Below are 13,230 nucleotides of genomic sequence, written 5' to 3'. Positions count from 1 at the left end.
TTGCCCTAATCATTTTCATTTTTTTTTTCCTCCTCAGCAGCAAGATTTTCTTTCTGGACATGAGAAGAGTATTCTTATGCTAAGATATTCTGTGTCTTCTTATTTTAGGATTTTGTGCTGTCCGTTATGGGCTGGCCCTCATTTTGCAGCTCTGTAATTTCACAATTTATACTCAACAACTGAACATGAGCATTGCCATCCCAGCCATGGTGAACCATACGACCGCATCTAGTCCTCCCAACACCTCCACAGACAGACCCTCCACTGACTCCCAGTCTGAAAGGAATGGGACGCTAATGGAATTTACAGCACTGGTAAGTGTAGGCAACTGTGGATTCTTGCTTTATCCCAAACAGGTTGATTTAAAGGGTTACTTAAACAAAATACATTATGCATTTAGACGGAAAATATTTTCTGGGTGTCCGGGATAACACAAGGATCACGGTATCTAAGATGCTATGTTGATTTGTGTGTGTGTGTGTGTGTGTAACCAGGACTTAGTTAGAAAAACAGAAGGATACTGTTAACCTCAAAGTCAGTGGCTCAAACCCACCAGCCACTCTATGGGAGAAAGATGAGACTGTCATTTCTTATAAATATTTACAGCCTCAGAAACCCTATATGTTGGTAACTGTAATTTGGAACGACTCAACAGCCGTGGGTTGGTAGGTTTTAGATAATCTAATGGATGCATATTTGTAATGGAATTAAAATATGATTGGCTTTCCCCATGACTTTTTTTAAGCCTCCTCATATGACCCTATGTTGTTGTTGTCATCAGAACCCTTTGAGTTGGCTCCAACCCGTAGGACCTCAATGGACAGCAATATGACACATTGTCCTACCCACATAACTGTGGTTATGTTTAAGACCAGTTTGGAAACCAGGTGTCAACCCATTTTGCTGACCTCCAGTTTACCAAGCCTGATGATCTTGTCCAAGCACTGAACTTCCTGATAACTTGTGCAAAGTATGTGAGACAAAGCCTTATCATCTTTGCTTCTGAGAAACATTCTGACTATACATCCTTCAAGACATATTTATTTGTTTATCTGGTACTCCACGTTCTCTTGCTTTTCAGCAAGCGAGATTGTACTGGAGAAGCAAATCATAAGATGGAGAGTAGATGATTGTTTAACCTCTCCCTCATGGTACTTTTTCTCCTTCGGTTAGCCCAAAATCAGATAAAGTCACACTGTTTATTTGGTTGTTTTGTGGAAAGAATATGAGAAGTATGAAAATAGAAAGTTTGTAAGCCCACTTACTTTCAGCCATTGACATTTGATCTTAAGATGGGTTTAGGCCACACCTGCAAACAAAGCTTTGAAAAGATATGCTCTGGAGTACTCAGGAACCAGTGGTCATTACCGGAAGCTGGAAAAAAATCTGGAACCATCAAGAAAATTCCTCTCTAGGACTGAATGTTAAAGGGAGCCTCTGGGCAGGCTGAGATGCTTGCTAGGTGACCACCTGGATTTACTTGTTGGGTGGAAGTGGGAGAAATGCAGCAAAAGAGAGACGGATTGAGTTTGGTCACTGACACCTGTGGACTTGGTTTACAGGAAAAAGAGGAAAAGATGAGAGCAGGTTGATTGGTCTAAGGTTCATGACCTAGCACGAGGAGGCTAGGCTTGTTGAGTATTGGTGAGAGCCCATGGTCTAAAGGCAAGGCAACCAATGGACACCCTGTGGAGGCTGCGTGAGGCAGCCCACATTGAGTTGACCAGAACCTGACCAGATGAAGTGAGTTTCGAGCTTGTGAACTGCTACATGTTGTTGCTGACTTTATGGATGGCCTGTCCCGATTTTACTTTGCTTACGGATGCAGACTTCACAGGGTTCCAACTAGAAGGAAGATTCTTCATGTCAAAAAATGCGATTGTCTCCTCAGAGCACTGGGTTGATGTGAGTGGGCAGTATAGAAATTGGATACCCAAATTGGGGGGACAATGGCATGAAGTTGTTGGTTTACAAACTTTCACAGGTGGGGGGAGATATTCATAGGGTTATAGGATTAAGGTGTAGGTGTTGCTTAACTGCAATTGTTAGGCTAAAAAATTATGTACAGGTGCCAAGTTGGCAAGGGGAGGATTGAGGTAGTTAAGTTTTATTGTGCCAACCTGGCCGATAAACACATGCGGGATTAATTGAAGGGCAGAGAGATAAATGGCTCGGTGAACCTCGCCGTTCTAGTCCTTGGGTCTCTTGCTTTCTGATGGTTGGACCAGGGTGCAGCTGCCTTAGCCAGTTCCCTGCTTCAGCTGGAAAAGCTCACTTCCTGCAAGACATCCCCAAGGAGAAGCCACATGGACCTACCCTGATGCAGCCCTGGGTATTGGAGTAGGCATATGGAGACTCCTGCCAGTGCTGAGATGCTTACACATTCACTGACTCGGTTTTCCTCCTGCAGTCAGCATCATTGCGTCTGTTTTGTGAGATAGAGGAGGACTTTGTGGATTGGTGTCGGACATATGGGCTAATGTTGGATTTATTATGGGCTTGGAAAGCACTTAGTTGGGAAGCTTTTTTAATGTAAGCTTACCTTTTATATAAAACTCTCTCATATAGATATGAGTTTCTGTGGATTTGTTTCCCTAGTTTACCCAGACTAACACATTATGAGTTATTAATGAGTCTTCCTCTAATCCTAATGCTGCCTTCTTCTATGTGTAGCCCAGCATCTTGGATACTCAGTGTAGACAGAATAAATATGGTGCACAACTTTTGTGTGATCAAAATTTCTACAAATAAATTTCACAGGGTTTTAGCTACTTTCTGTTTATTTCTTTTACTTAAAAACATTACCTTGCTTATATTGCTGACTATTTTATAAACTTTCTTTCTACATGTTTTAATTTGTGGGTGAATTATGTGATGGTGAGTTGAAAGAGGGAATTGAGCACATATTTAGTTTTTATTAAATGCGATTGGTACAGGAGAGGCATTGAGGAGAGATAACGGAAAGAACTCATTATTATTACTATTATTATTTTGCCTTTTAGGATCTCACAATAAAAACTGTCATCTCTCTAACCAAAGACAAATACATAATGAGATTCTCTTTGTTCTTTAGGGCCCTGTGTATGACTGGAGTCCTGAAATCCAGGGAATCATTCTCAGTTCTCTGAACTATGGCGCCTTCCTGGCTCCAATCTGTAATGGTTACGTGGCTGGAATATTTGGCGCCAAACGTGTGGTGGGCGCTGGCTTGTTCATTTCCTCGGTTTTGACCATCTTCATTCCACTGGTCGCTGGTACTGGCGTGGCACTGCTCATTGTAATTCGGGTGGTCCAAGGCATAGCCCAGGTATCCAGATGTCTTCCAAGTATGAGTGGAATACAGAACCCAGAAGGTATATTGGCATACTAGAATGACTGCTTTCTTTCTTTCTTTCTTTTTTTAGGTTATGGTAACAACAGGTCAGTATTCAATTTGGGTCAAATGGGCTCCTCCATTGGAAAGGAGTCAACTCATCACCATTGCTGCATCAGGTAAATGAAATCCTAATCCTCACCTTACATGCACTGTCCAAGAAAATTCTTCAATGGCATGTCAAGAGAGCCCAACCTTGTATCCCAAGTGGAGTACTCTGTCTCCATAGTTCCTAATTTAAACAGCTATCCTACACTGTCCCTTTTAGTCATAACTGAATGACTCAAATGTTCCAAAACTTTGTGTACATACTTTACATGTATTGTGTACATACTTTGTATTGTGTATGTATTTACACATATTGTGTACATACTTTACACGAATATTATTTGATTGTTGTCTCAGAACAACATAAGGAGTCAACTATATATAATTATTACCATTTCACATATTGAGACGCAAAGAGATCTATTGATTAGTTATTCCTTGTCCAAGATCACAATTATCTGATGAAGGAATACGATTTGAATCGAGATAGTCTGAATTAAAGATCATATTTTTAATCACAACACAGCTCAGCTTTGTTAAAGGGGTCAGTCTGTAGGAAGCACAAGTTGACCTCTTCACCTAGAACATGCTTGCATCTTGTATTAGGGGCACTGTTGGGATCCTTCACTGTCTTTGCTGTTGGTGGTCTCCTCTGCCAGACCATAGGATGGCCTTACACTTTCTACATCTTTGGTGAGTTTTGCTTTTCAAATTTGTGTTTATTTGATGGCAGATAGTGCAGGGTCTTTTTGTTTGTTTGCTTGGAAGTTGCCATGGTTAGCAAAATCCTTATATATCTGGAAGTCTATGTAACCAAAACTCACATTTGCCATTGAGCCGATTCGGAGTCATTAGCAACCTTATAGGACAGGGTGGGACTGAGCCTGTGGGTTTCCGAGACTGTACAATTTTACAGGAGTAGAAAGCCTTATCTTTCTCCCTCGGAGTGGCTGGTGGTTTCTAACTGCTGACCTTGAGGTTAGCAACACAATGCATAACCACCATGTCACCAGACTCCTTATAGAATCAAAGTTGATAAATGTTCAGAGTGAATCACATGGTGTCTTGCTTGCTGTCAAAATGACACATACACTCAGTGGCCTAAGAGTTTAATTAGAATAAGGCTAATAATTTTAAGCATAGTATCATGAACTCACTACTATTGAGCCAATGTTGATTTACAGGGTTGCTATGAGTTAGAATTTACTCAGTGGCAGTGAGTTCTTATTCCTATATTTTATTTTTAGAAGTTATATTATTTAGTGCTTCTAAACTGAGCCCACAAGGACTCAGGGTCCTTTTTACCTTAATGCGCTGAAAATGTTATCTAATAAATAAGATTGCACTTTAAATGACACTCATTCATGCCATATTTTCTTTTCATCCAATTATTACAATAACTAAAATATCATAGGAATGTGAGCAAACTGGAGGTACAACACTGAATGTAAAGAGTGGAGAATAAACCAATAGATGTTGCTGGACAGGGCAGGCCGAGAAAAAGCTCAATAGTGTGCGTGGTATGCAAACCGATGGTGCAGAAATGTCCCAAATGCACCTGGAGTGTTCCTTCGTGAATAGTCTACTACTTCACAATCTTACCTGTAATCAGTACTTTTTGCAATGCAGCTGTTGTTCTCAGCCATGGCTTGTTTGGTTGATTTTGAGGTATTATCTATGTGAAATGCCACCTGCAAATTCCTGCATTCTTTAGACTAAAGAACCTTTTCACTAGCAAAGGTCCTACATTCTTGTAATACCAGGTTAACAAATTTGCCAGAAAAAAAAGAAAGTGTACTATTTGATTTATTGAAGACATCTGCTTCCAAAAGTTCTGTCTTGATGAGGAGGGGGGAGGGAGGAGCGGGGAGCGGGGAGCAGCGGGGAGCGGGGAGCGGGGAGCGGGATAAAGGGAGCTGAAATCAAGGAGTTTAAGAAGAAAGAAAATGTTTTGAAACTGACTGTGGTAGCAATTGCACATTAACTGCTTGATGGGATTGAACCATGGAATGTTATGATATTTGTAAGAGCTCCCAATAAAATTATTTTTAAAGAAGAATTACAAAAAAAAAGGGGGCAGGCACTGAGAGTACTGAGTACTGAGAGAGACTTGATCACCACTTTGAAAAATGGTAAGTAGCATGTACACAATGGGACCATGACATCTGTGTTTAATGAGTACTTAAATCCTCAAATGCTAATGTGGAATTCACTAATTTTCCTATCTATTCATTCCTTCTCAGTTTTAAGTTTCTTGATGGCAAAATATTTGTCTCTGTAGCCTTATAATCTCAAAATCTAGTAGTCTGATTTATTGTACTTTTCAATGGTATTTATGAATAAATATACAAACAACAAGCCAACAAAAGCAACTTAGAGCTCTTAACTTTTTCTCAAGATCCTGCTAAAAAAAGGTTTAAGGTGAGTCAAATCTGTCCGGGTAGTCGGTTGCACATAACATTTCATAGTATCATGAAGTCATAGGTTCTTTCAGAAATGTGATAGTAATGGGAATATTGAATAACGAACAGAACTTTTCGAAAGCATGCCAAGAAGTGGGGGTTTTGACTGACCCTTAGTCAGGCAGGTCAATTTTAAGCACAGGTGGCAAGAATAGTAGCATTTTGTTACAACTCAATAACAGGACTTAAAAAACAAACAAACACCACAACAGAGTGTTTTAAATCAACAATGATTTGTTCTCACCATGCTGTGGGATGTTTGGAAGCTTGGAAGCTCATGTAGCTCATCTCCCGTGTAGAGCTGGCGAGCTGGGACATGCTCTTCCCACAGCACTTACCAAGATCCAAGAGGACAAAGAGAAACACAACAATTCTTTATGGTCTAGGTTATAAACAGTTCTATGTACTCTTCAAAGGGTTAAGCTATCTGGTCAAGGCCAAAATGACCCGGTTGGGAATGGCCTTCCACATAAGGTAAGAGCATGAGATGATTGATGTAAGTGCAAGGAGGCTAAAGAATTGAGGGTAGTCTTTCTTTTGAGTAGAGGCATCACGTCTCAGAGCCGAGTGGAAAGGAAGGAAGACCTTGAATTCCATGCACACGGCTGGATCCTCTCTCTCTAGGTGGAGTTGGCTGCATCTGTTGTCTTCTCTGGTTTCCTCTGGTTTACGATGATCCCACGAGTCATCCCTTTATCAGCACCGGTGAGAAGGAGTACATTGTGTGCGCATTAGCAGATCAGGTACATTGAACGACTTCCCTGTCATTTCCTGCTATGTCTGCCTGAATGTCTGTGATGTAGCGTGCAGTGGAGAGGACTCCAGTCTCGGATGGAGTAGACATTGATATGTGCTTTCTTCCAGGATTCTTCTCCAGGCTGGTCTCTTCCCATCAAGGCGATGATCAAATCCTTGCCACTTTGGGCCATTTTAGTCTTTTACTTCTGTCATAATTGGCCTTTTTATATCATGATGGCATACACGCCGACATACATCAACTCTGTACTTCAAGCCAGCCTCACAGATGTAAGTACAGAGAAATCTCCATATGTTCTTCTGTTGGATGCGTGATTGTGCGATACTCCATCTCTGTGACCCCCAAATCAGAAGACTGATCTGAAATGACCCTCATGTAACCAATGCAAAAGGGTTCATTTCCATTGTGATTGATCTCCATGTGAGTTGGTGCTTATTGAGGTAGGTTGGTATGTGTTTCAAGATCATCTTGATATTCATCGAATGTCATGTTTTTAAAAGATTTATGCAAAATGTTTCTATTGGATTATCCAATGTTGGCTAAACAAGGCACGAGCAACCGGTGCTTAAAATAAATCCTGGCTTTGAAATACCTGTGATAGACAAGTTTAAAGAAGATAAGTTATGAATAAAATACAATGGAGAGGACATAAAACCTCATTTAGGATTTATATGTGTGTACAACACTATGAAACTTTACAAAATGAATGGATGCTCTGACTACCTTCGTGGTTGTTCTTTGCATTTGAGTGAGCTCCAATTCGTGATTACTTTATGTTAAAGAATGAGGCATTTATTACCCAATCCTGGGCTATCTTCTGGATAGATTTATGGCACAAAACTGGGAAAGGAGACACAAAAGTGGCATTACAATATTTAATAGCATGGTTTTTTGCCCTTCTGGATAAAAAAAACGTCGCATCACCTTACAGCTTTATTTTACTAAATGTTTACTTTGTTGTGCTCGGTTGTAGCTTGCAGCACCATTGTGACTGTGGTCATGCCTCACTCATTTGCATGATGTGTACTTTGTGTTTCACATGAAATACATTTTCATGGAAGAAAAAAATACTATCAAGGTTACTGATTATTCACAAGGTTATGGAATCGCTGTTACACGCTCAGTCTTTGTTCGAAGAGCAGATTTCTCAGACTGACTGGCCTCCTTTAAGGAAAAGTTTTCAGTAGCCAGGAGGAAGTGACCTGCCAGTGGTCAGAGTCTGTGGAGAAGCAGGGTCAGTATGGAAGTCGTGAGGTCAGAAAGATGCACTTGTGCAATTAAAGGGGATGGGGTTGGGAGGGCTTGTAGCAGCCAGTGAAACCAGAAGCTTCAACAAGAGAATCAGGTTACAGGAGCTCCAGAGAGGTAGGAAGTCAGGACTGTGGGATGACAGCCTGAGACTTGCTATTGGGAATATTTTGACTCTACTGTGAGGCTTGGTGGAAGAATTGCCCATCCTCAAAGCCAAGACGTGGGAAAATGAAGGTTGAGTGTAAAAGGAAAAACATTTAAACCCTTCCCCTCATTTGAGTCCGACCAAACAACTGATGGTCTCTTTTTCCCCCGAGACAAAAATCTGACTTGCACTTTCTCCAAAAGAATCTTAATGTGGAGTTTGAATGGCTAGTCTACTAACAGAGTTCAACATTTTAAAAGCTATCTTTAAAAGTTTGGATTGAAATTTTTACAATTACCTTGTTCTCAGTCTATTTTAATTTCTGGACCCAGCCAACTCTTAATTATATTTTACATTAATTTCTTATATACTTTTACATTCTTTACAAAAATGGTAGCATACACGAAAGCTCAATTTTATTTTCTCAACTCCTTTCCCACAAAATAGTATATGCTGTGTATGCTGATGTAATTTAAACATTATTATTTTGCTACTTATCCTTTTGATATCTTTAATATTGGTAGATAAGAATCATTTTTACTGAGAAATATTTGGTTTGTTTCTATTCTTTTGGGGGATCTTGCAATGGAAATTACAATCATTTGTCATTAGGCAATTGTGAAGCTCTTTCTGTGGTGAACATTTCCACATATTAGATTTTTGAATCAAGGAGTACATAAGTATAAATTTTTATACTTATTTAGGTTGTTATAGGCCCCCCGCCTTAGTTATCTAGTACTGTCATTAAAGACAAAAGCAGAAATACCGTAAGGAGTGGCTTCATAGAAAATAATTTATCATCTCACAATTTTTGAGACTACAAGTTCAAATCAAGGCATTGGCAGAAGAGAGACTTTTTCCTTCTCTGTGACCCTGGGTGTTGTGTGGCACTCTTTGGCTCATAAATTGTCCCATGTCTTTATTTGCTCTGTATGTGTCCCTTTTCCTGTTTGATTTTCCATTTTAGAAGACAACATTCAGAAGGGATTAGGTTTAGGACCCACCTCATTCTGTATGACCTCATTAAAATGACAGAAGAAAACCCATAGTTCCAATCAGTGTCATATTATAGTTACAGAGTTAAACTCCCATGTATACTTTTGGAGGATCCCCATCCACAGATGCCTACTCATAATTGAGAGGCCCCATTTCCCGAGAACAGCAACACAAAACATGCTAAACATATTTAGAATTTTGCCAATCAATTCCATGATAATTTATATCTATCTGTAGTTTCACTTTGTGTTTCTGTTACCAGGTTTCAATTGTTTACCAGCCATTTATTTTTCTTTTCTCAAAATTATCCGTTCATATTCTTTGTCTACTTTTCCACTGTGTTGAGTCTTATTAATAACTATTTCTAAGTGCTCTCTCTATATGTGAAAAGTCCATACTCACCACTATTGAATCAATCCTGACTCAGCAGGATAAAATCAAGGATAGGCTAGAACTGCCCCACTAAGTTTCCAAGCCTGTAACTGTTTATGAGCATAGAAAGACTTATCTCTCCCTTGACAAGCCCATTAGTCATCTTCAAATACAAATAGAGTCATATGCATTTTCCCCCAGGCTCTAAAACATCACTGATTCAATACAACACTGGATTTGTATGAAAAGTGATGGACACGAAGGGAAAAATCATAGGTGTGGATAATCGGTCCAGGGATCAGTCTGGATCCAGGTGAATTGGGGTTGAGAAACTGTCTCACCTCCTCTCTGGTTTTCAGAGTGGAATTGTGTCTGCCCTGCCGTTTATATCTGGCTTCATTTGCATTATTCTCGGAGGTCTATTGGCTGATTTTCTCCTCTCCAGAAAAATCCTCAGACTTATCACCATAAGGAAGCTCTTCACTGCCATCGGTAAGGAGCGAGCCAATTATGGGAGTGGATGTGGAATATTGAGAGACGCCCCCTGCTTACTCTAAATCTGCCCTTCCCCTCAGGAGCTCTTCTCCCCTCCATGCTCATGGTGTCCCTGTACTGGGTCAGATCCAGCGCCAGCACCACCGTGGCCTTCCTGATCCTCTCTCCCGGCCTCAGCAGCCTCTGTGACTCGGGAGCCCTGGTGAACATCCTGGATATTGCTCCTCGGTAGGGACCTCTTTGTCTCATCCTTACGTAAATGGAGTATCGTTCCAGCTCTCTCACTCTGATGAAAATATGACATGAGAAATAACAGAAACCAATATTTCTCCGTTGATGAATGGGGCAGGAGCACAGGGTCTGTCTGACAAAAAGAAGGGTTCCGGAGACACATGCTTAACACCTCAAGAAAACCCACCTTCCAAACTCACCGAGTCAATTCTGACTCGCAGCCAGAGGAGAACTGGCCCTGTGGGTGAGTTTCCAAGACGGTAAATCTATAGGGAAGTCTCAAGCCTCATCTTTCTCCCGAAGATGATGGGCTGGTGGTTTCAAATTGCTAACCTTGGGCTTGGAAGCCCAACATAATTCATTATGTGACCAGAGCACCTTACCGTGCTTACATAACCTGATGGATACGGTACAACCGAAGAAGAAGAGCGTAGAGATGGCTGAACTTCCACGTCTAGCTTCCAATGTTCTTTCAAGGCAATACAGAACAGGTTTAATCTTCAGAGAGTGAACTGAGATCAGGCCAGAGTTGCAACAGGTCGTCTGAGTTACTCTTTGCTCACAGGAGAATTGTGTCTCCCTCTTGCTCTTTCACAGATACACTGGCTTCCTCAAGGGACTGTCACAAGTCTTTGCACACACAGCTGGGGCCATCTCTCCCACAGTGTCTGGATTTTTCCTCAATCAGGTGAGGTGATATGTCATGATCTTTAGGAGGGAAACTGCCAAGAGGATGTACCGGACCTCCTGAGGTTGTGAGACATCAGGTTAAGGGTATTTTTGTCTTCCTCAATGGAGCTCAACCGGAAGCTAAAGCATCACAGGCGCTCCAAACACTCTCATGTCTACCCTAGGCTCTGGTCATCTAGGGAAATTGGCACATTACCAGAGTGTGCAGAGAGGAGGAATCAGCGTGATGAATTTGTATTTTCGGACTTCTTCTAAGAACTGAGAGATGTCCTGGGCTGCAGGACGGTAAAGATGTCAGGCAACACAGGATGATGTGGTCACCAACCAATATCGACAGAATGAAGGCGTGAGGTGCTGCGTAAATGACAGTGGAGTAGCCAGTGGCCAGCCACTCCCACTGATGCCCACGGAGATTGAGTTCAGGGACTCCTCTGGCTGTTGCATTTGGCTATGCCGAGCCTTTCCATGCTAGAAGCGGAACTTAGAGCAAGCCAAGGCTTTGGTTGTTGAGTCGGTTGTGACTCGTGGTAACTAAAGTCTGTGTGGCAGAGTAGGATTTTGTCTCACCGTTTTGGATGGCTGCTTTTGCAAAAAGGGCCACCAGACCTTGATCCCAAGGTAGCGGTAAGCAGAGTCCAACCTTTTGGGTGCCAGCCCAGAGTAGGAACTGTCTGCACCACAAAGTGACTTCGGCAGCATAGTTTTATGTTGTCATACGACATAAAGTCATCTCATGGCTTGGACTTTTTCTAAAGATGTTGATCCCTGCAGATTTTGCATGAAAAAAGAAACCCAGGACACTTGCCCGAACCTCCTCCTTAAGGTCCCTCTGGAATTCCACTAGTGAGTTAGAACATGCAGAGAGAATAACAGAGAAAGGTCAGTTCATGAAATCAAGTTGCCGCAGCTTCTTTTTTTTTTTTTCTTGTACAATTTTGCTCCCCTTCCAGCCACTGTCTAACCAACTAGGAGGAAAGAGTTCCCTAAAAGCGAAACTCTCAAGACGACCTTATCCGCCCATCATTCATGCATGTTGCTAGTCAATAGGGATGCACCAAACATTCACGTGGGCCAAGTGCGGACTAGCTAAGAAATAACACCAAGCAAGTCCTTTCCCCTGATGAAACTCGTATTCTAGGGGGGAAAGATGACAGGATTGATTTTTTCAAATTGCTGGTACATTGGATGGCAGTAAATGCTAAAAGATTAAGATGGGATACATACGAAGCGAGTAAAATATCAGTATTAAGTAGGCTGCATAAAGAGCACCAGCTTACAGTAACATTTACTCAAGGAGCTGAAGGAAGTAAGAGACTGAAGGTTATGGGCATGTAGGTAAGGAGTGTTGCAGTAGAGGGGCTAAGGAGCCAGAGTAATGGCCTTAAGCTAGACTTATCCCGGGCATAGCTGGAGCCATCGGGAAGTCCACAGAGGCTGGAATAGAGAGTGGGGAGGGAGAACCGTTAGGATCCATGATGGTCAATAATAGGTGACAGAAAATGACTTACAGTTTCCTGCCTCCAGTATGCAGAATTGGGCTGGAGACATGTCTTCTTGCTTTCGGCTGCTATTAATGTATCCGGCCTGATCTTCTACCTCATCTTCGGCAAAGCAGACATTCAGGACTGGGCTAAAGAGCAGACAGTCACCCACTTCTGAGCTCACAGAGTGATGCATGAGAGCCATATGATCACCTCTGCCTTCTTCTTCCTCACGGATCCCCGTTGGTGCTTGCTTGAGTGATTGGAGACTCGATATGAATTGTATTTGTTTCCACGATCTCCTCAGAGAGACTTTGCCTATAGTTTTACTCAAGAGTCTTCCTGGGGACTTTAGAGGGAAATAAAGAGCTCGTGAAGGCATAGGTGTGTCTGAATTTCTTCGTGTTGTCCCCTCTTTCCGTGGTCACCCTGGTAAAAGCACCAGGCTGGAGAGGAGAGTTTCTTACCAAAACACAAGAACAAGCCAGAGCTATGGACATGAGACCTAAAAATCAAAAGGGGAGTTGTGGGTGAAGACCCTGAGGTGAGTCTGGGGTGTCTGTCCTCACTACAAACCCCAACACCATGGAAACCACCATGCACATAAATTGCAGTCCTGGGCCAGAGCGTCAAAACCAAGTCCCCTCACATCCACTGGGAAAGAATACAGGGTCACCAGGAAGCTCAGCATGGGCAGGATGCCCAGATGAAAGATGCCACGGAGGAAAGATTCTAAAGGCAGAATCCACTACAAGAGGCAGGAACATATTGCGACCAATGTGGTACGAGCCGAATCCACTTCAACTCGATCTGACAACTTGCTTCCCGTGAGTGTAAGATCGGTGAACACAGTTGCCATCACAATACCTGTAGAGATTGGACACTTCTGAAGTCTGTCTTTTCAAAATGCCTTTTTTAAAAAAAAATTT

The 13,230-nt window shown here is 41.9% G+C and overlaps 1 protein-coding gene across 1 annotated transcript in view; it reads left to right on the top strand.

Moving 5' to 3' along the window:
• LOC142442125 (putative small intestine urate exporter) overlaps nt 1–12,479 on the top strand; it is a 41,543-nt gene extending 29,064 nt beyond the window's left edge. The window contains exons 3-12 of the mRNA XM_075543498.1: nt 109–314; nt 3,074–3,307; nt 3,405–3,492; nt 4,028–4,114; nt 6,508–6,626; nt 6,748–6,909; nt 9,764–9,896; nt 9,980–10,127; nt 10,728–10,818; nt 12,345–12,479. Of these exons, the coding sequence (XP_075399613.1) occupies nt 109–314; nt 3,074–3,307; nt 3,405–3,492; nt 4,028–4,114; nt 6,508–6,626; nt 6,748–6,909; nt 9,764–9,896; nt 9,980–10,127; nt 10,728–10,818; nt 12,345–12,479 (1,403 nt within the window). The remainder of the gene's footprint in view (nt 1–108; nt 315–3,073; nt 3,308–3,404; nt 3,493–4,027; nt 4,115–6,507; nt 6,627–6,747; nt 6,910–9,763; nt 9,897–9,979; nt 10,128–10,727; nt 10,819–12,344) is intronic.
• Nucleotides 12,480–13,230: the final 751 nt, after the last annotated feature.

Source organism: Tenrec ecaudatus, chromosome 1, assembly GCF_050624435.1.
Source record: "Tenrec ecaudatus isolate mTenEca1 chromosome 1, mTenEca1.hap1, whole genome shotgun sequence".
NCBI lineage: Eukaryota > Metazoa > Chordata > Mammalia > Afrosoricida > Tenrecidae > Tenrec > Tenrec ecaudatus.
This window is presented reverse-complemented; position numbering and strand designations above follow the sequence as displayed.